At 35.0% G+C, this 22,815-nt stretch overlaps 1 protein-coding gene across 1 annotated transcript in view; it reads left to right on the top strand.

The window, feature by feature from the left end:
• Positions 1 to 4,378: 4,378 nt before the first annotated feature.
• Positions 4,379 to 22,815, top strand: part of LOC135696251 (inositol polyphosphate-5-phosphatase A) — a 30,276-nt gene continuing 11,839 nt past the window's right edge. Inside the window, exons 1-13 of the mRNA XM_065215582.2 lie at positions 4,379 to 4,674; positions 5,406 to 5,453; positions 6,871 to 6,971; positions 8,405 to 8,492; positions 8,954 to 9,014; positions 10,989 to 11,023; positions 11,754 to 11,822; positions 12,471 to 12,523; positions 12,742 to 12,805; positions 14,846 to 14,901; positions 16,575 to 16,653; positions 18,417 to 18,512; positions 20,839 to 20,987. Coding sequence (XP_065071654.1) covers positions 4,615 to 4,674; positions 5,406 to 5,453; positions 6,871 to 6,971; positions 8,405 to 8,492; positions 8,954 to 9,014; positions 10,989 to 11,023; positions 11,754 to 11,822; positions 12,471 to 12,523; positions 12,742 to 12,805; positions 14,846 to 14,901; positions 16,575 to 16,653; positions 18,417 to 18,512; positions 20,839 to 20,987 — 959 coding nt within the window. The 5' untranslated portion in view covers positions 4,379 to 4,614. The remainder of the gene's footprint in view (positions 4,675 to 5,405; positions 5,454 to 6,870; positions 6,972 to 8,404; positions 8,493 to 8,953; positions 9,015 to 10,988; positions 11,024 to 11,753; positions 11,823 to 12,470; positions 12,524 to 12,741; positions 12,806 to 14,845; positions 14,902 to 16,574; positions 16,654 to 18,416; positions 18,513 to 20,838; positions 20,988 to 22,815) is intronic.

Genomic DNA, 22,815 nt, shown 5'->3' with positions numbered 1-22,815 from the left:
CATCCTTATTTTTCTTTCCGCTTCTCTTTAAAACATATAACCTACGTGAATCTAAAGATTGGCAACTTTTGTATAGCAATTTATCGAGATAATGCAATTCAGGCTTGTTGAAACAGCGATAAGGTTCTATTTTAACAATGGTTTGAATTATGATATAAGGATATTTCATATTTATGTAGGTTAATTTGGTCTATAAAGAAAGGGTTAAAATTTAAAAGAAGAAAGTTGAAAAGGAACGAGATCAAAATTACAATTAAAAAATATCAAAGTTTGTGTTTTTCGGATGATTTGAATTTCAAAAGTGAATTTTCTATTTGTATTTTACCGATGATATTCTTGTGTGTTTTTAAAAGTCCATTTCCATTCATAGCACCAAGAAATTTGAATTGACAGCTGATAAAAACATATTGAGATTTGCAAACGAAATGCGAGCTTTTGTTATCTTTAGTGATCCATGACATCAAGAAATAAGGGCTGTCTATCTAGACGATCTAGATGACATTTCATGTTACAAGATAGCATAATTTGACTACCCGGCAGATCATGCATTTTTAATCAGAGTTTCTCGTTGGCTAGATCTTATCTCTAGCTGTTTTGCAAAATTTGTTAGAAATCTCGTGCTAACTTCACTTTTTCGTAAATCTGGATACTGATAAACCATTAATCTGGATACTTCAAATTCAGGTATTTCAATGTTTTTTCTTTAGCATTTTGATGTAATAGAGATTTTAGGGGTCTGGGTTCTAGGTCTGGTCCTTTACTTGAAACTAAACATCCGTGTTCGCCGTTTACTTCGGTATATTTTTTATGTAGCGCTTTTCTTAGGGGCCCTTAAAGGACAGAGGCCCTTAGTCTATGAACTAAAGATATCTAATTTCACGACGCTGCAGTTTTATGCTCGAACCCCCATCTCAGTGTTAAGAGCTTCAAAGTAATCTAGGCGCTTCAAAAACCCCTCCGCCCAAAGCAATGATATCCCATGAGCCTTCGAACCACGCTTTTTATAACTGCGTTGTTCCTATGTATGCGTGAGACATTGCAAATCTGATTAGGTCACAGTGAGTCGTTACGATTCGTCACTGTTAGGTCAATATAGATTCGGTTTGGGTAAATTTCATGATCGCAGGAAAATCTGAACCATTTTGTGCACATTATTTCTCCTGGTTAGCCTGCCTTCCTCTGCCCCATCCTGCTCTCTCGTGTCCCATCCTGCCTTCTTCTGCCCTATCATGCCCTTTCTTGCCCAATATTGCCTCCTTTGGATGGACCTACTGGTGATGTCATCTGAACTCTGGTAATATATCTTGGAAACCCCTTCATCCTTGATTACATTTGTTTTTGGCAGGTTCATTTGACAACTTTCAGGTTTTATTGGTCTTATTGTGATTTTTCAAGAAGTTATCTTTTTATGCAGCTTCAGTGCTGTATTGACTTGTCTGGATGAAGACAAGCATCAATCGTTACGCCAATGTGAAAGTAGTTCTGAAGACAGGGTCATGGTTGATGTGGAAAAACCCCCATTTTGAATTGATCTATTACACTTGGGCATACCTTGCAGATTGCCTTGAAATTCACGACATCGAAGGAAATTTAAAAACAAATATGCTCAAAATCCTGAAAGCTTCCGGGGTTTTCCCACTGGACACCATTTGTGGCTCTTACCCTAACAATCCCAAAGGAGCTCAAAGTGACGCCTTGGACGTGCCCCTATTTTAGTATCATATGAACTAACACGTTTGTCAACATGCCCTTTGGAGTTGAGTAATCTTATGGTTGCTATAACTACAGAGCTAAGTATCATTTTAGTTTTTGATCCACTTATATTATCAATACTTTAAGAAACTTTCATTCAACGCTGGCGCAGTTCACAAAAACATCAACCGTCATGCGTGTCTATGGTTGGTCAGCTAGAATAAACAAGCACTTAATTTAAGAGAAGGTTTTCAAAAATTACTTGGTTTCTATTGGACATATAAATAATACATGAACACACTTTTAAGAACATTAAGCCTCAATTTGCCAAAAAAATCAGAATAACGAAAGCCTCAAATGAAATTAGAAGAAAAAGTCAATATGTGTTTGAAAATGTTATCTTGTTTTAACAAAGCAGATAACATTTTACCAGGTTCTAAACCGTGCTACAAAAAAAGTCATTCAAAACTGTTGATTAGTGGTTTTGCCAAAAATTTATTGTTTGTGGTTGTAAAGAAGTACTTTTCAAAATGACAACGAAATTGAGAACACACATGTCACGAATTTTAAAAAAGTAAGAATATCGAACCTCGGCTCAAATTAACTGGCTTTTTTTTAAGAAAAAGAGGCTATTAGTACATTAGTGATGTTTCAAAACTGCCTAGGTTTGAAGAAGTGAATCTTTTAATTGAAGTTAGTACATGGGTTGTTTTTACGTTTGTGGTTGAGTATGATTCCACATATTCAGGCCCTATTTATGACTTCGGGGTCGATGATTTATCTTTTTATTAGAAGACTTTCTGGACGTTGAAGTGTTAAGTAGAAAAAAATTTTGTAGCACTGATCTAGAAGGGCCAGAAGAACAAAAATTCTGCATTTCTGACGAAATGAGGCTACTTGAAAAGAATATCAAGATTGCTAGAAGCAGGAAAAGGACCGGAGATTGCCATGAAATTGAAGTAGGTTTACCTATTCGGTCAGTAGATGCATAAGAAGGGAACAGAGGCGAGGATGGAAGCCAGTGAAAGAATGAAATAAAGGGTATATTCGACTGGGATAATAGCAGGCACGTAAATAATAGGGGGCGTGGGGGGGGCGTAACGCCCCCCCAAAGTTTGGAAAATCCAGTTACAGTTGGAAAACGTAACGGTTGACTTAGAATTTTTTTCTTAAGACCAAACTTGTGAATTTTATATTTTAAGAAGTTTTTTTATTTTAAATATAAAAATTCTAAACATTAAAATTCACAGTCTGAAGCTGACCCATCCAATCGTTTTCTATTGTGAATCCCGTCTCCACTGGATCCAAATTGCACACTTGCCCCGTTTTCTTTTTCTTTCTTTCTGACGGGAGTTGAATCAAATTACGAACAGGCAAGGTGAATTTCCGGATAAGAAACTTGAAACTTCACAGTTTGGAATAATAATACCCGCATTGATCAGAAAATATTAGAGTGGGAATTTTTTTAAGAAACTACGAGTAGTTAATTCAATAAAAGATTAAGAATCTTTCAGTACTAAAAATTCTCAACGCTTCTTATAAAAAACGAGTTTATGCTAAACTCCCCCTGTTATTTGTTAATGTCCTTGAGTTCTTATCATAAATTCCTATGACAAAACTGCTGTGAAGCAAGAACACATTGCAAAAACTGCAGTAGAAGTATCTGATCAAAGAACAGTGTTTCATCTTTCGAATCAGGCATATGCATAAGTTTGTTCTCAAATCATCATTTCAATTGTAAAGAATGAAAAGGCATTTGGCCCTCTGAAAAGTTTAAAGGTAGTTTTCTTCGATCAAGATCAAAAATAAAAGATTCAAATTCTTGGTGCTTCTATATCGTGAAAAAAATGTATTTTAGATAAAATTGATCAATTGATCTGAAAGAATACTACTAATCATTAAGTATATCTAATACTGGTTTTGCTTAAATGTTGCTTTACTTCTTACAGTAAGTTTAATTTTTGTTTCATGGTAATCAAAATTTAGAGATTTAGGCTTTTATGCTTTAGGCTAATTATTGAGTAAAGATTTGGTAATTATAAAGAAAATAGAACTATGGTGTTCGGGCTATTTACAAATATCAATTTGGTAGGTACAACAGATTTACTGGTCGAATGAAAAATTTCGCACTTAAAGTTGGAATTTTTATCCTTCCACGCCCCTCCAAAATTAGCAACTTGTTTTCGTCCCTGGATAATAGCATGGAATGGAGACGGTTTGTGGTATGGTTCACCAGGATTTATTTTTGACTGGATGGTCACCACTGCATCCAATCAAACGAAAGGCGGCAAAAACAAAAGGCGTAGCTTGCCTCAACATAGAATGTTGGCACATCTTCCTTTAAAATCTTCAAATTATTGCAGATTGGACTGTATAACATATTCACTCAGGGTACGTTTATCAAGTAACAAATACGTTATTATAAAAATTTATCAACTGACAAAGTATCCCGCCCCACCTTGTTTCATTCTTTTCCATTTGGCACTCCTCCATTCTAACTTCCCTGTTCCAATCACCTCAAATTTCAAGGTGTTATCGCCCCATCCCTCTGAATCTCCATCTGGACCCCTTTATATCATAATTTCTAACACTTCCAGCCCAAAAAATCCCCACTGTATGATTATGATGATGATTATACCATAAATAATTAACTAGAATGACGTCACATCCTCTTTCAAAGACAAATTCAATTCAAAAGATGAGATCAGATGCGACCAAATAAACAGGCTGATGTGATGTCTCCTTGATGTATGAAAGTTTTCCAACTTGATGCATTAGATACATGTCTAAAGAAAAAGAATGAGAATTCGCACTACTGCTTACTTTTAAAAAACAGGCAGTCCTTCTTCAGCAAACTGTTTATCTTCGTTGCTCGGGTAAGCACCGTTTTTAAAGCTACGATCATATTGTGCGGAAACAAATATGGAAGCGACAACAAAGATTTTGCTGATAACGGCCAATATCGGGTCGTTATTCGAAGAGGTTGGTTGTTTTTAGAAAACCTATCCTGTTTTATTTGAACGGCAAGCGAAGTTTGAGTGTTGACAGAAGCTCGCCGTAGCTACATAGAATTTTTCCGCGTTGCATTAATCCCTAAACAAGTTTGGACATCCTGGTTTTGTTTTTTATTTAAAACTTTACCAGAGATATCTTAAAGTTAGGATTCCCGTTATCATAAAAATTTCGCTTATTACACGTCTACCCTAGCTTACATATGCCAGTTTTTTGATAGGACAAGATATGCAAAAATTGAAATTATTTGGTCTTTTATTGCACGATAAGTTAATGCTACCACTTAAGAAGTAAAATTTATTGCATTAGAGAGTTGATGCAATTTACTGTTCAACTACATTGTATATACCAGGGTCGGCTCTACTGACCAGCAATGTAAAGAAAATCCCCACATTCCCCCCCCCCAACCTTTACCCCCAATTGTAGAAATCATTTTTCTGACGCTGTGTTACTTTTGTGGACTTTGGTTCAATGTATTTGTTGTAATCTAAAATTTTGTCTATATAAATACATAAAGCTTATTTAGTCTTACATTTAGCAAAAAAATGGGGAAGGCATGCCCCCTGCCCCCCTGTGGTGCTGGCCCTGTAGACATATTTTGGAACTGTCACAACATCCATTGACACAATATAGCTCTATTTCCAAACTTTTTTGCACAAAATCCTCATTAGCTAATTGAATATGTCATTTCGTTTTTTTAGCCATCCTTAGAAAAGATTCAGTCAACTTGGTTTGCTGAGATACTTAAGGTGAGAAATGATTTCTCAAGAAATTTGTTATGTTATGATTTATTAATTTATATTCTTAGGTTGTCATAGGTGCAGGTTTTTCCTTAGAGAAAAGTGGCAGAAAGCACAAAGGGTTGTAAAAATAGGTGTCCCTGATGTGATAGCAAGTGCATTATTTGTAATTGTGTAGTTGTTGTTTATGACAGAAAATGGAACAAGAACAGAAATTGTTTATTTTCTAGTTTAGAGAATGCAGTCCTTAGTTTTTATAGATTTTCTTATGCCTAGTACATGCTTCAGCCACAAGGATATCTGCTACTTGGTATTAAAGATATGCTTGGGTACCTTGAAAAGATTTGTTGTGGGCCAGTTAACAAAATCCAGGTAGTAGTACCCCAAATGTAATTATTATTTCCAAAAATAAAGGTTTGGAAATATAAAGACTGCTGGCCAAGCTTTTAAGTCCATGTTTTATAATATTTAGTAAGAACCTGAAAGTGCCAGTGTTAATTACATAAATACAAAAATGCATTTTTATTGCAAACAGCAATAATGCTTGGTATGAAGTTGAATTGAGGGTTTATTTTTACAATATCTGGTTATCAATCATCAAAAAAGTTTCTAGACTAAAAGTAGGGGGACATCAGCTCTAAATCCCACCTTTTTGAAGCCTCTGTTATTTGTTTATATGCCCTTGTTGCCCCCAGCAAAGGAAACAATGCTAGATTCAACAGGCTAGTTGATGGTATGCAGATTGTCAAAGCTCTTTGTTGCAACATAGTTTATTTATATTCCCTTTGTGCATTTCTAGGTTGTCTATTTTGTTGTTCTACGAGACAAGTTTTTAGGATGCTATTTGACCTTTAGAACCTTTTACGAGTTGACTGACTTGGGTTAAGTATATGCAAAAAAGAAGAGACACTGAATTTGAAAGTCCCTCAAATTCTATGATTCTTGGGAAATTAACATTCATAATAAGCAATAGGCTAGAGCAAGGCAAATTATGAGAACAATCTAATAAAAGTAAATCTGATTTGAAAATCCAAAATCTATATATAAAGTTAATTCGGCTAATGCTTTGCCCCAGCATACATGGTTTGGAATTTTAAATTAGATTTGCTTATACTGGACTGCTCCTCTTTGTTTTGTGTGTTTCTGCCCATTGCTTATTAGGTTGACTAGTTGGATGACCCAATGTTTAATTTAAATATAAGTTGCTATATTGCTAAACTATTTGCTGGGGACAGCTGATGGTATTTTCGCTATTCAAATCAATCTGCATTATATATTAGGCCTGGCCATAAGACTTTTAGCAGGGGAGTAGTAAATATTATCTTATATAATATTTAACATATAATATATGATATACAATATAATATTATTTTAATTTATCTTATTTTATACAAAGTAACTGTACCTTGATGCATTTTTTTATTAGCTGGTTAATAGTTGTCAGCCAGAACTCCTTGCAATTCATTGTCAAGAAGTTGGAGGGAAAAAGTCAGAAAACAATAGAGAGCTGGTGCATCAGTTTGTTAGGTAAGCCAATAGTGTCTTTGAATAAGAGTGTAGGTCCATGTCAACACTTGAATCCTGTAGTCTTTATTTCAACTAAAATTTACTTTATTTTTATCCTTCACTTAGTGTCTGAGCATCTGGGAAAGAGATTAATGGCAGATCATCCAATAACTTTTGTTGCTTGCTGATCGAGCAATTGTTCAATCAGCCAATGGCACACAAATAAGATAACAAATTGAATGAAGCCTTAATTCAAATCTTCTTTTTTCAATTTTCAAAGTTGTAAGATTGATTATGTATCAAAGCAACTTTTAATTAATCAAGCATTTTGTGAAGGTGCTTCTGAATCTGGTAACAGCCGAATGTGGCTTTGAAATTCTTTGATATAATGCACTGGGATTCTATTTCATTCTCTGTAAACTCTCAAAGTCAGTTATTGTTTGGACCTTAGAGAGCCTTGTGGATTTCAAATTAGACCATTTTTGTTGGCAGCAGGAAATATTGGCTTATAGATATTAAGGTAAGGTCTTGTGAGGGCCAAGGAATATCATAAAACTTACAGATTTTCTGATAGATTCTGATAGATTTCAAAATCCTCAATATATTTTCATAGAATTTTACTCCTAGGTTAAGCATGATTTTGTTCTCTTTAAAGGGGAACAGTTTGCACAAATTCAAACTTTTTTGATACCATTTTGATTCGGATCTTGCAATACTACTGTCCTGGTAGCATGGTTTTAATAGAAAATTCATCAAGGTTTCTTCTGAAAGTCCTAACATTTACTCTCTTCCCTTAACAAATTAATAGGGAATAAGTTCCTGGATATTCAAAGTGTTTATGTTAGCAGTTTGATACAGCCTTTAGACTTCAGCAGTGATTTTGTGTCTGTATTTGTTTATTGGAATCAATTACTGAAGAGAAATCATTGAATGCTAATTTTTGTATGCTCCTAGCATTTAGACTAGAGTCAAGGGCCATTTTTCAGTTTCTTGCTAGACAGCATCTTACTTAAAATCCAAATTCTGCACTTCCATTCCTTTACAGTTTAATTAAATATGTATTCTTCATCTAAAATAACGATAATATAGTTAGCAAATAAATTGAGTACCAGAATGAAAATATAATAGTTAGATTGTTAAAAACACAACGTTTCAAGCATGTACTCATTACCAAGTTATTGTATCTGACTTGATAACAAGTACATGCTCAAAACGTCATGTTTTGGACTTTGTAATTTACCCAGAAACCAGTTTAAATCACTAAATTTGTTGAAAAAGCATGAAAACATCCTTTTTTGAGAAAAGAGGAAAACAAACTGATAAAACGATATATGATATTCCCAAGCTTTGAAATATTTTTATGTTACAAATATTTTATCTTTGACTTGAAAGAATTTATTTCTTAGTCTAAAGAGTTTGTATGATGATATGTTTATATGATTTTTTTTGCAAAGGACATTGTTCAACAAGGATGAATTGGCAGTTTATACAGCAAGTATTGCTTACTTGGATGAAGATTACAAGGCTGAAGACAAGTACACGGTTCGTGAATAGAACATTTGATTAGGAATTGTTAGTGAGATTTTATTTTGATAGGTACTTAATTTGATTGGTACTTTCACTGTTTAATAATTTGGGTATCATAATTATAATTAGTACATCAAATTTGAGAGTGTAGTATTAGTGCACTAGCCCTTTATGTCTGAATTATGACACAGATGAAATTATCTTTCGGTCCTTTTAAGTGCTAAATTATGTATCCCTGGTAAATTATCAGAGAAAAGGTATATAAAAGTGCAGTTTTGGAATCAGGTGGGACTCCTAGTCCACTTGGCATGGAATGAACCAAGAGTAAATTTCTAAGCAGCTGATTCTACAATTTCAGTTTAAACATCTCAACTTTTTAACTGATGAATGCCTTTGCCACATATTTATTGCACAAAATTGTATGACGTTTGCAGAATACAAAGCAACAAAAATCTTTGTAATTATCTTCCTTTTAGGCTCTAGGAAGTTTCTATTTTGTGCGAAATGATTTGGATGCATACCAGTGGCACTATCAAGGTATTTCAGAATTTGCTTCTATTTTCTTTATTTTACATAGGAAGGTAGTTCTTTTTTTATCTCATTAGTTATATGAGCAGTTATGAGAAGTTGTACAGATAGGGATGTAATGCAAATTTTTGAAGCTCTTTGAAGTCTTTGTTTCTGACGCGAGATACATATTGAAATTCTTATCACTTATTGTAAAGATTCCTGCTTTTTCTGAACTGATAATGCTGGGAATTTTAACAGTGTTGACAGACAGAGAAACAGTACTGTGTCATTATTAGGATGCTCCAACAGGTGCCAATTCATTGGGCCGAAGAATCGAAAAACAGCCTTTGGAAGGAACTATTGTTTCAGAGTAGATAGGTCACTCGTGAGAAGTTATCAGTGTGCAAGGATTTATCTTTACGTGCTTGGCAGTAATCTGAGCTTTGCATAAAATTAAACCAAACAACTGATGTCGATTATATTAATCTCAATTCTACCTTTCCATGGGCACACACTAGGTTAGCTGGTGAGCAGATGGACAATTTAAGCTGTGTTTACATTCTCTTCTCTGCCAAACTAACCCGTAGACCTAATATAACGCTCTTGTTTAAAGCGTTTTAAGCTGGCGAAATTCCATAAAGGTGATTGGTGAAGATATTTAGGCTGCATCCACATCTAGGATATGTATTGATTGAGAAAATCCAAACAACTGCTGTATGTGGTCTAATCTGTGACACTCTGTATCTCTTCTAAGTTAAAAAAAGAGATCGATACACAATCTTGATCACCTGAAAGCTAACTTGTATACCAGAAAGTTTTTATCAGTATTGAATCAAAATCGGTTTTCCACAATCAAGCCGAAGATCTACTTAATTGAAGGAACGTATAAAATCCCATTTCGATTTGCTAAGAAATGATCAAGAAACGCGTTTTTTGAAGTAAAATGTTTAGTATCGAGGCGTCCGTTTTGCTAATTTTATTAACAATGCTTGTTACTATTGAAAATGTATTTGAATTGATCTTACGACCTGTTTTCAAAACATATTTGCATCGAAACGCAATACATAGCTCTTCAATACACCTTCTGGTTCTTAATAAATTATGGGAAAGTTTTATGATTTCATTAATTTCAAGTCGGCACTTTAGATGCTCGATGTAGATTTAAATCTTAGCACTCATGTTTATTGAAATTTGCCACCGACCCACCTGTTACAGGTTAATTTACAGCTTGCTTTTGAAGTCGGAAGTATTGCGCTGTTTTTAATGATAGGAAACTCTTCGCAATTTGGTTTTCTGTGTTCTGTGGTACAATTGTTGTAAATACTAAGTTACACTTCAACCTATTGGGTACTAACATTATTGATTACTTCAAATCATATAATTTTCTAGACCTTGTTAAATTAATCGCCTTCATTGGGATAAGCAAATTTTCCAGTGATACATCACTGTTTTTCATTCAATTTTGAAATGTCCTGTTTCAAAGAAATAGTCCTTTCGTTTTTGTCATGTATGTTTTTGTCTAAAAGGCGAACGATGAAAGTATTGTCGCAAAAATAGGATTATTTTATCGTGATTTTTTCTCTTCTTATTATACAGGTATATTATTTGAATTGGTTTGATTTTATCGCACATTTTTACTTGACATGCACTAATTATCAGCTGAGTTTACTAAAATTTTTAATTGCATGTTGACGGAAACTGTTGGCATTATTTAAGCAAAGCCATGCATAAGTAGAGGACGTAGCGGTTATGAAGACTTATAAATAATAGATTTTGATGGATTTTTAATTAGAAAAACATATTTTTGATCAAAACGTGACGCGCTATTTTTTAGAAAAACTCTTACTCGATGATGCACTACTTTGTTCCTTAGGCTTTAAGCTTTGAACCTTTCCGAAGCCGCAAGGTCATAATTACAATAATCAAAGCTAGAGCAGATATAAAAGATGAGTGTTTCTTACCGCCAAGAACAATTTATCGTTAATTTTTGTTCCTTCGTAGCATGTCAATTTAAGCCAGTGGTACGAGAGAAAGAGGTAACATTTAAATAGTCTTTAGTTCTCAGCCTCTCTTTGTAATCATCAATACAAGGTTATGTTTTGTATCATGTGACAATTGAATCAGAGTTTCAAGATAAGAGCTTGTAGATTTCTTAGTGGCGTCAGAATAAATGTATTTTACCAAATACGATAGTGAAACAAAATAGTTTATAAATTCGCATAAACTTTATTAATTTGAATGTCGTTGCAAAAAGTGCCAAGCATTTACAGTTCTAAATTTGTTACATGTTTTGGATTTTAGTGTTCATGTTTCTTTGTGATCATTTGTGATTTCAAAAGCATCAAGTCACGGTAAAAGGAGAGGGTTTTTCCTAAACGTACCCAAATATGCTGAGTCATGATTTTTGTGCTGCGATGCCATTGGTGGGCCTGACATTGGTCACATGAAGTTGCCTTGAGCTAGTTTATGAAACCCCATTCCGTCGATAGCAAGTTGTGAGCAACGGATGCTGATATCACATGAAACTACAATGATCATGCTGAAAACAAATTTCCCCCTGAAGAGAAGGCCTATTTATCATGACTCGATGCTTTTAAGAGCAAATATGGCAGAAACACCCCTAAACCAGTAAGATTGCTAAACAATTCTGCATTGCTAAGCGCTAGCTTAAGTATCGTCCTATGTGTAGAGAAGAAAAACTGTGATTTTCTTGTTACAGTAAGCCACATTTGGTCGATTTAATGTCAATTACTCTCTGTTTTTTAGATTACTCCTGTGCTAAAAAATGTGGAAACTGTGCAGAAGCAAAAATTCCCGTTAAACTGTTTCCCAAAAGTAAGAACTGTTTTTGATTTTGTCTAGCCAAAAAGGGGGGTCTGGCTTTTTGCAGGTAAATAAAGTAGGTTTTTCAGGGTGAGAGGACAATGATTAGTAGAAAGCCAATGAGGCATGTCTTTGTTCCTTTTGCCTGATTATTACTTCTATGTTTTATTTACAATATTGACACCACCAAACCCTTTATCGTCAGATTTGTGGCTTAGGAAAGCAATTTCGATTAACGAGGACTTTCATGTCTACGCATAAATAAGCAAATGATTCTCTTAAATTATTTGTTCTTTTAAAAAGAGCTCAGTTTTGGATATGTGTCAGAGCCCGAGCAAATATGCTAAATTATGGTTTGATGGGCAAGTTGGAACTTGATTGGAATATTTCCCCAAGGCATTTTAAAGCGCAGAGCTTTAAAGTATTAAGCAAATTAAAAAGCTTAAATTGTTCAATCTTTTCACTTAGTTTCGTTTACACATTGATTCCGAAAAATATTGTATGTACGCCTAAAATCCAAATTTATTTGTACTCTGCATGGATTTGTCTTTGTATCAAGGCTTTCTAATGCTATAAACACATGCAGTTTGCTAATTTCCATTGTACGCCCTTGACGTAAGATTTCTTTGTGTGAGATAGAAATTATTTTAATTTTTTTAGAGAAAATGGTCACGAAAAGGATTCATGACAACCAGATGGAAAATTAATGGAAGGTGAGTAAAAAGAAAATTTTTAACAAAGCCTGGTAATGATGAAGCTAGGATGTACTAGCAGTGGGGCAGATGGCAAGAAAATTAGGGTGGTTGTGAATTTGACTGGCAATCAGACTAGGGGTCTAGTTGATTACGCCGTCCCTTTAATTCAAGTTATGCATCTGTATTTTGACTAAATGTTTTTAAGTAACGAATTATTTTTTTTAATTTTTTGCCAGAATTTTGGAACTGGTTAACATACACCTTGTCCATGATGTGTCGAATGTCAAGGCAATACAAAAGGTAGGGATGTGAATATCTAATCACGTAATGGTGTTAAAAATGAGAGGCCAAAAGTTTTCTGATCCCTACATAAAGGGAACATCATGCTTTGATATAATGTTTTACCATGAAAACAAAAATAGCATGTTTAGAAGATCGTTGTGCCATCGGTGCAGTTTTTCACTGTATATTTAACGGAGGTTTTTTAGAATATGAAGCTCCATTAATAAGATAAATAGCATAAACCTCAACCCAAATCGTTCTGATTTGTTTTGCTTTTCGTTGTTTTGTAGCCCAATGGAGCATGCTTTGAAAATTAGCACATACTAAATGAACCTATCTACTTGAATTTCATTCATACGTTTAAGTAAAGTATGCAAGTAAATGTACAATGTTGCGTTTTTGAATCGCAATACATGAAAGCGTATTTCTAAGCACAAAGTCAATTAGAAAATTTGAAAGTAGCTTAATTACGAGGAGGTGACTGGGAAATGTGCTCATTCGAATTGTAAAAAGGGACTTGGTTTTAATTGGGGTCCAAAACTGTTTTGTTCCTAGCACAAGAAATAATTTCAGAAAGCGATTCATTCTGATTTTGGCGCAGCATACACATCTTCCATTTCTTGTAAATTAGTTCTCTCTCTCTCTCTCTCTCTCTCTCTCTCTCTCTCTCTCTCTCTCTCTCTCTCTCTCTCTCTCTCTCTCTCTCTCTCTCTCTCTCTCTCTCTCTCTCTCTCTCTCTCTCTCTCTCTCTCTCTCGTGTTCTGCCATCCATGTGCTCAAACTAGTCAAATGCTTTCTCCGTGGTCTTCCTCTGCCTTTCCTCCCTTCAATGCATCCCGTGGGAGTTAAATTCTCCAAACTTTCTTTCCTCATAGCATGCCCCAAGAAATCCAACTGCCGCTTTCTAACTGTTGGCAGCAGTTCTCCTATGCCTAATTGAAAATATCCTTTAAGCTCCCCCCCCCCCCCCCATTAAAGAAAATTTTCTCAGAAAAAAATTGTCCGGAAAAGTGCCAAGACGAACATTAGAAAGCAAAGTTTTTTAATTAAATCTCAGGTCAACGCAATCCCAAAATGCTCTATTAACATTCTTTAGACTTGTTCATTTAATGCAAAATTCTACCTTTCTAGACAGGAATTGCATTTTAATTAATTAATCCTTCAACTTTCCTTTGATCTAACCAGCGCAAATAAGCTATTTTCAAAATATTCTAATACCGAACAAAAGTTTTCCATTAATATTTAACATCTTAGATGTTTGATTGCTTTAAAAAGCGTCACAGAGTAGGCAATTACGCATATTTTTCGTGACCTGTCAAATTTAAGGGAAAAATTCCAGTATTTGGTAAGTTAGGCTACATAACGCAGCAGGCTACATAACGTAGAATGATCTCTGCGGTTTTCATTATGAAAATTTGTGAGAAAAATCTCTTACTGGTTTCATCCCTATCACATATGATCGTGCCTAGCATCCCATTCAGTTCTGTATTTAGTTCAACTTCTTCTGATGAAATATTGATAGGCAGCTTTTGGTAATATCGTGTTATTCGTTAGCAAATAATGCCACGAATCGTTAATTGCTAGCTGGTAATGCTGATTGTGATACCTCAATAGCCAAGCTTTGAGGTGGCCTCACGGTATTTCTTCAGCTATGGTGCCTATGAAAACTGCTGCTCTGAAAGTTCTTAATCCACTGCGCTACGAACATTTCTATGATGAAATGAGATCTTAAAACTTCCATTTTTGGCAAGCAATATGCTGATATTTTTGCATAGAAAACATTTCCACATAGCACATCGTCATAAAATATCTAATGCTTATAAAAATCACTTTTGCTTGTTATGCCTTCCTGTGAAAACATCACTTTTACGGGATTGATAATGCTAGTTCTCACTCTAATCTAGTCCTTAGAACAGGACGACCCAAAACTTCAGATTTTGCACCATTTGTCTGCTAACATTAAGCTCTTTAAATTTCAGATCCGGGTAACGATCTGAAAATGGATTTTTAATCTACGTATAGATTGACAGGCTAACCCTATTAATTTCTCTATTTTAGTCTCCATCCAAGTATTCACACTATCGAAGACTGTGTCTACAGCACACCCTGGACCAGTAAGTAATTCATCTGCATTTCAATTTTCGAAATCATTGGGAAACATTGTTTGAAAACTGGATATCAGACTTCAAATTATTCATGCCTTCTTAAAGCCCTGGAAAGCCCAAAAATTGGTCTGTTTTCTTGGTAATTCCTTTCCCGAATGCTACCTTCTTCTTTCATTCTTTTCAACCCCCGTCCGCCCCTCCCCTTCCTCCTGAGAGCTGGGTTGATAGTTGAGTTTAAAAAAAGTTTATTGTTAAAGCCCTTAACAGAATTTCGAGCCTAATAACATGTAGCAAAAAAGTAACTGCGAAACTTTATACCTGTCACATGAAAGCATGTTTTTTATCATCTTTCTTCGCAACAATCAAGGTTGTTTTAAAATGGGACAATGTGTAGTTGGGCCTCTTATGAACTGATGCTAGTTCTCAAAGAACTTTCTAAATTATGCGTATTTTGTCAAATCAGGTCATCAGGTACCATCTTCTATCAGAAGGTTGGCTACCATGACCCTACAACTATCCCAAAATCTGAGTTTTGGTTTGTTGTCATGGTCATAGATAAAATCAAAGATTAAGAATTAAGCTTTCCCCTATTGTGATATTTCCCAAACTATCAACATTGTTCTCATAGGGGTGGAAGTAGTAATATTTGAGGAAAAATGAAAATATAAAAATACAACACCAATATGCTCAGTGTTTCAAGTAATTTTGGTAGGCAATTTGTAAGGTTTTTGTTTACCTAAGATGTTCGAGGCATCAGCAATATTATGTGGTACTGAAATCATACTTGTCACCTGATACTGAGTAGTTTATTTTCTAATTAAGTTTCGGAAAGGATAATCTAAATCAGATTTGGGTTATTTGCTGGCTGATTGGATTGTCTCTTGCGTCAAGATGTCCTTAATGAAATGAGGTGTTAGTTATGTCACCTTTTGTCTCCTTGTTAGTATCACGTTAATATCACATTTGCTATAACGGTTGCCTTTAAAGGATTTTGTCTGGAGGTTTATTCACGAATAATTAATTATATAATGAGGTACTTTTCCTTACTTTCAAAGAAACTCCAATTTTCTATTTTTTTCGTGTCAGTGTTCTTTTCCAGGGCCTGTTTCCCATGTAATATTTTTCTTGATATTTTATAAGAACACGAGTCTCAAATAGGTCAAATATTAAGAACAATTAACAAATTAAGAACAAGCTGAGGCTCGAGCTACTGTAAAATATAATTTTGAAAAAAATGTTTCATCTCAAAAACGAGGAGTTTTTTGCCATCGTTGGGTGCTTTTTCGGTGAATTTTCATCCTTGTCGGCAAATAAAGCATATCTGACTCCCTTTATTGGTAAACGAGGCTTGAACACCTTCCTAGAGCGCAATAGCTAGTGATGGCACTGCTTAAACCCTATTAATTTAAGAACAAATTGAGAAGAATCCAGCCTCAAATTTTTGAAAAAATAAAGAACAGCCAATCTGAACTTCAATTTACTGGTTCTTATAAAAAAAAGTGTGTTGTATAAAATCAAAGCTAGTTAAAAGTGGCTTCACAGTTCCACCGCAAAGTAGATGAAGTTCAATCACCCTCTTTTTGTGATCAAATCTTCTTTTTATGTCCGTTGTGCTAAAACTATTTGATCAAGGCATGCTGGTTTTGCACTTAAGTTCAATGTTTACCTTCCAATTCCCATAGATTAAACAACAATGAAACAGACCACCGTATTCTTTTTGGCGACTTCAATACGAGACTTGACACAAAGATGTTTGTCGAGGTATGTACACTTAGACAAAGGTATTTCCTTGCCATGTCTCTGTTTATTTCCACCCATCGCAAGTAGAATAACATGAGTCGAGTAACCTTATTCACCCCCCCCCCCCTCCTAAGAAAGACGTAATTTCATTTCCTTCGTTTGAATTTAACTGATTGGTATTGTTTTGCCCAGTTGTGGGAGTCAGGCTTGACATCTAGACGAGGGTTGGCGGCCCTATGCCTCTGCTCCTACAACAAACGAATGGCCGCAATGCACCCACAAGATTGACCGATGTCAAGTTAAACACAGACGGTTGGGGTAAATGATGCCCCCTTCTGATTCACTCAAAGTGTGGTACCTCGTTTTTAGCATAAATGCCAACTTAGGGGGAAGATAAACCTCCTTGGTTGTTATTAGGCCGAAACTTTTATGTGCGTTTGAAGCCTATATTTCCACAACGAAATTTCTTTTAGCTGCATGTTACATGTAATGTAATAGAAATGTAAAAGAGTGTCTTGAAGATAATGTTATTTCAATGAGCTGGCAGGCGCTCAGGTTCACCAATACATATGCATATGTGCATGTATTCCGTTAAAGGTTTTAGCGATGGCTACAAAAAATTGTTACAATTGATGTTATTACATTAAATGACGTCTGAACCAAGAAACCAAGCGAACTTGATCGTCATATAGAAACCAAGGATTAATAACACTTGTTTCCCGGACTGAGAAATACAGATAGACAATAACAGTCTTTCCAATAATTTCCATTTGAAGCCTGCTATAAGTTACAAAGTCAAACCAGACTTGTCGAAAATAGCATTCCTATGGTATGACCTTGTCTAAAGTTCGTGAGACACATTTTTTAGTCTGAAAACACACACATCTACTACTAGAGAACGACTGCTTTTCTTAAACAATTTTTCTATGGCCTACCCTTTCCCCCCTCTCTCTCTTAATGCCAAACTCAGTCCTTTTTTATCATATGTGACAAGATAAAAGCCTCTCCTACACAAACTAAAGATAACTATTGAAAATGGTATCCTTAGATCTCACGCTTCCTCTTCCCAGAAAACCAAGCTCTAAATCCACCCTCGAGAAACTCTAGCTCAGTGATCGTCAGTTAAGGCAGCCACAAAACTTGTTCTGACAGTTATTGTTATTGAAAAAAAAACATGTTTGATGTGCCGCAATGTGACAGTGGCCTCTCAGATTTTTTTCTGTATTTTTTGTGTGCAAATGCAGCCAAACAAAGAAAATTCTATACTATCTGGCGAAGATACTGCCACATATCCATAAAGAAATAGTTCTCCTTCGAGTTTTTTCTGCAGCGCATCATTTCAAGCTCGTGATTTCCCTTGAAGCTAGTTTTAAGAATATCATCTTTGACTTTAGGTGTTGTCCTAGTAAACAGTTTCTTCAAGTCGGACGTAATACTTGCAACTTGTCTAAACTTAAAAGTATTGCGAGTAATTTGAACTGAGCTGAGAGTTGATGGATCTTTCTAAGATCAAACTTTGTAGTGGAACATTCTGTCTATTTTAATGATACCGAAAAATTGGCCATATCAGCAAAAATTTTTCAGGAACATAATGATCTTATGTATTCTTGCTATAAGTACTTGACTGTTCCTGGTGTCTTGCGGGATCCAAAACGCTGAAATCCTTATCAGAAATGTTGTGTAAGAAAATTTTATTGTTAATCAGTGTCAAAACTCTGTCGTCACTTTCTTAATGTTGCATTTGATTATCCCCCTTAGTTACGTTATTCGATTTGCACTTTTAGAACCATCTCAAAGACTCGAAAGCTCATTCAATTCACAATGATGGTGAAAAGAAGCCCCACTCTGTCATATTCAAAGCAATGGATGATCATGAACAGGTAAAAAGGCACTGTTCAGGGTCTCTGCGGCGCGTTTATGATTGAGAAAACATTGAGAATTGAAATAATAGATCTATAGGTAATAGGTATAAACAATAGGTCTATTGTATAGTCCAACCAATAGGAATTTAAATGGCCATCTAAATGCGTCCGGGCATCGAGTAACCACCCGTGTAGGCATGCTCTTGCTTCTTACTTCTCATCAAAACAAGTTGGAATCTATCGACTAGCTTTTGATTGAGAATCTTTGGAATTTTTAATTTATCATCAAAACACCGAAAATGTATTAAAAGACATTGCATTAGACACATATATTGTGTGGATGTTCGCTATTTGATTAAGCTTTTAATGGTGATAATTATAAATAACATATTCAATGTTTAATAAGGAAACAGCTCTCAGTTTATTTTGTTGTGTTTTGGTGTTTTTTGCAATTAAGAAATATCCTTTAATCATTCCCATCGTTGTAAGGAAATATTAAGTGCAGCTCAATATACTTTCTTTCGAAACCAAACAAATTTCTAAAACCATCTTAATAGTTCTTTCTTTCAAACGTCGAAACTAGGTTTTTTATTTCTATTTGCTCGTATTTGCATTTGATTTATCTAGATTATAACAGACAGGAATTTAACAGCTGTCACTAGACGACCTGTCTATCAATTTCTTATACACGGCAGATTTTTCCTCCCTTTTCTTCCCAGATATCTTTTTTATTGACATTTTCTCGGATTCTCGTGATATTGGTACAAAAGATTTCTCTATTTTTAGCTACTTTGTCTACATCTGTGCTTGCTTTCTCGTGAATTAACGCTGTCATGTGTTTGTCGTTCCTTACATAATCCCACAAAATCATAAATAACGTGCTTTTCTACAATCTGCTCATAGATATGTTTTATTTTTGCTCTTAGCCTTCTTACTATCAGTGAGAAACGGGTCTTAAGTCTTTTTAGAAGGTCTTTCTTTGAATTTTGGCATGAGAGGATATACCTTATTTTTATCCTAATAAAAGAAATTTCAATAAAGCTACTTTTTTGCAAAATCGTATTTGTTGGGTTCCTAGATGGTTTTTGATAAAAAATTCAAATACATTTTCAATGTTTTTCTGGGTTTTTCCACCACAATCAAGATTAAATCAAGTCTTTTATTTTCGTCTTTAAACTGTCCCATTGATGATAATAAGTAACAGCCCCAAAAAAACTGAATAGCTTTGTGCTGTGAAATAGAAATGTAGTTAAACTTACATTTTTGCTTTTAATACAAGTGTTTTCAAGGTTGCTTTAACAATGATAGTTCTTCATATATTGATCCTTTGTATTAAGAGTTAGAATCGTTTTCTAATGATGGGACTGTTAGGGTTTAGCGTGTTCTGTCTCATTCGAATGGATGATTCAGAAACTTTGTTTTGTCACAAAAAGCTTAATCCACCATTGCAGAACACCATGCCAAACAAGATCCTAGGCAGATGCTTTTTGGTTAGTTTTAATTGATAGATTTGAGGGATGGTTGTTCGCAGCTGGTATATACACAAGCTATTAGATTGATATTGATGCTGGTATAGATTGATACTTGTATATATTGCTTAGTTTGATACTTGTATATATTGCTTCGTTTGATATATGTATATACTGCTTAATTTGATAATTGTATATATTGCTAAGATATATATTGCTAACTATGTATATAAAAAGGGGCCGACGATTACTTATGGTTTTATCAGCTGCAGAGTAGTAAGGCTACTGAAAGCGCTGCCCTTTATGTCTGATAATGCCGTCAAACATATGTTCACCTCACATCAAAATTTATTAATTGTAGTTATATTTTTTATAAAATTTCTTCACCAAACTGCGCAGTTACGTCAGGTTTTCTACGAATTCCGCATACAGTTGTACTTGCTTTGCAGGACCTCATTCGTGGTTTTATTTTGGCCAAGAAAAGTTTTCTATCAACTTAATCCGCCATTCCTTAGTTCCAATGTCTATATAAATTCACTAGTTTTTCCCAATTCTCAGTGGTATCCCCCTCATTCTAAACTTTATTTCTTAATGTGATTTTCAGAGGTTTAATATTGCCCGATACCCTTCTGTCTGCTTCCAAAACAACATTGTTTTAATAGAGTGAGGGTACACTATCGTTTACTCTAAACAGTATCTGCTGGAAGTTCTAAAGGTAATTCTAGCAAGATGGTATTTCGATGACTGTGGTAGGAATTTTTGGTACTTCTCGTTTAGTGTTTTTGGAGTTAATGACGCTGCTCAAAGTTGTCACTTTTTTCTTATTTTGTTTGTCAAGTTTTTTTTCGATTTCAATATGCAAATATTTTTTTCAGGAACTGTTGCATGTGTGTGCAAGAAAGTTCGATTTGCATCATGGGGAATATTTTACAGACGAACACATCAGCAAGCTGCTGAAGCTGGACAAAGAGCTTGAATGGTGTCAGTCAGAGCTGAAGGAGCTCGATATCACCTTCCTACCTACGTAAGCTGAATTTATTTACTTTATTCACACTGCAAAATTAATGAGTAGAAACGCATCGTAGCTTCAGTTTAATCGAAATTGTCGATGTAACTGGAAGCCTCGATGTGACCGGAAATGTGGACGTGACCGGAAATGTGGACGTGACCGGAAATATGGGTGTGACCGGAAATGTGGACGTGACCGGAAATGTGGACGTGACCGGAAATATGGGTGTGACCGGAAATGTGGGTGTGACCGGAAATATGGACGTGACCGGAAGCTTTGATATCACCGGAAGCATCGATAGCACAGGAAGCATCGATAGCACAGGAAGCGTCAATGTGTATATATCTCATTAGGATCTAATGAGCTGTGCTAGCGCAGTGAACTTTCAGTCTGAGGCTGAAGTCAAAGGGAATCGACAAAAGCCATCATCAACGATTGACCAATCAGTGAGCGGGATGACGCTCACGTGATTATTGCCTGGCTAGTATTGAGTTACTAGAATACTTTTTTCCCATTCATTGCCACCTAAGCATAAGGGTTCTTTTCAAAACATGTTTAACATCCATACAGTATAACCAATCTCAGACTGAAAGCACGACTGATCAACTAAGATTCACCAACTGATGTTTTGATGATAACGAAACCCAGCGAAAAATTCTTTGATTCTAATAAATCTACCCGTCCACAGAAAATGGTCCCTTTTGTTCTTTAGGCTTCTTAATTCAGGTTTCTTGGCAACGGTCATGCAGACAGAGTTCTCCTTCTTGAGTCAGGCAAATACTTTTAGACAGAGCTTCGGCAATAATTTCGATAGCGAGACTTTTAATTGGGCTGGCGTGTAAACCCTTTGCACTTGCCTATTATAGCTCGCGGTTGGGATACGCAGGGCTACGGAGCTTTTTCAAATGCCCTCATTTTTTGTATATTTTCAAGAAGCATATCAATTCTGTTAGCTTGTTTACCAAGAACGTAAAGAGCCTTGCCTGTGAATTGAATTTAAAATCTTTTTTTCCTTGTGAAATCCGGAAAGACCAATCCTTAATTAATAGTCTTTGGGAAATTTGCTTATATTTTGAATCCGATTTTTTGGATTATGAATTATTAGGCCAATTTGGAACAACGTTCAAAGATGGGCTAAAATTTAATATCATTTGTTCTTTGTTATTAGATTTTGATTAGTTGCTATCTTTAGGACACCTAATAAGTTATGGCAAACTAGTTCACCTTGGTTTTTATTATATATTGTTCTTTTACCTTGTATTCTATTCATAAAGAACCATTTTGCTACGCTGATTGGTCGTTGTTCGACTGCCATATTGGTGTTAAATTCATACGACTTCTAAGGTAACTTTAAGTTATAAAAAGCCGAAAAGCAACGGATCCACAAAGAAGAATCGCTTCAACCAACCTTAGCTTCGGTCCCAGTGAAACATCTCATAGGATACCAGCATACTTTTCGTGCCAGTTTGAAAACAACTTGAAGACAACTTCTGACGTTTGAGATATTGTTAACCAAAGATACAATTATAATACTTCTAGAAAATTAAGAAATTTTTTTTGAACATGTTTTTTTATTGAGATGTATGGCGTTACAATTCCATGGGAGTTTTATTTGGTAAAGCAGTTTTTGAAATTTATAAAGCCTAGGTTCTTGGGAAAATATTTTGACATAGACTATTGAAACTTACGGCCTCATTTTGAAAAATGCTCCAGAGTTTTTGCATTGAATTTTTCACTTCTGATTCGAACTGAGGCCAAAATTTTTGGCTGTAAGTAGGTTTGCATGCTTGTACTCGTAATATCAATTTTATGACGGCATAAAGATATCAGTTTTATAACGGAT

The sequence above is a fragment of the Rhopilema esculentum genome, chromosome 14, assembly GCF_057945365.1.
Source record: "Rhopilema esculentum isolate cy_ngs chromosome 14, ASM5794536v1, whole genome shotgun sequence".
Classification (NCBI taxonomy): domain Eukaryota; kingdom Metazoa; phylum Cnidaria; class Scyphozoa; order Rhizostomeae; family Rhizostomatidae; genus Rhopilema; species Rhopilema esculentum.
Note: the sequence above shows the minus strand (reverse complement) of the source record. Positions and strands in the feature narration are given on the sequence as shown.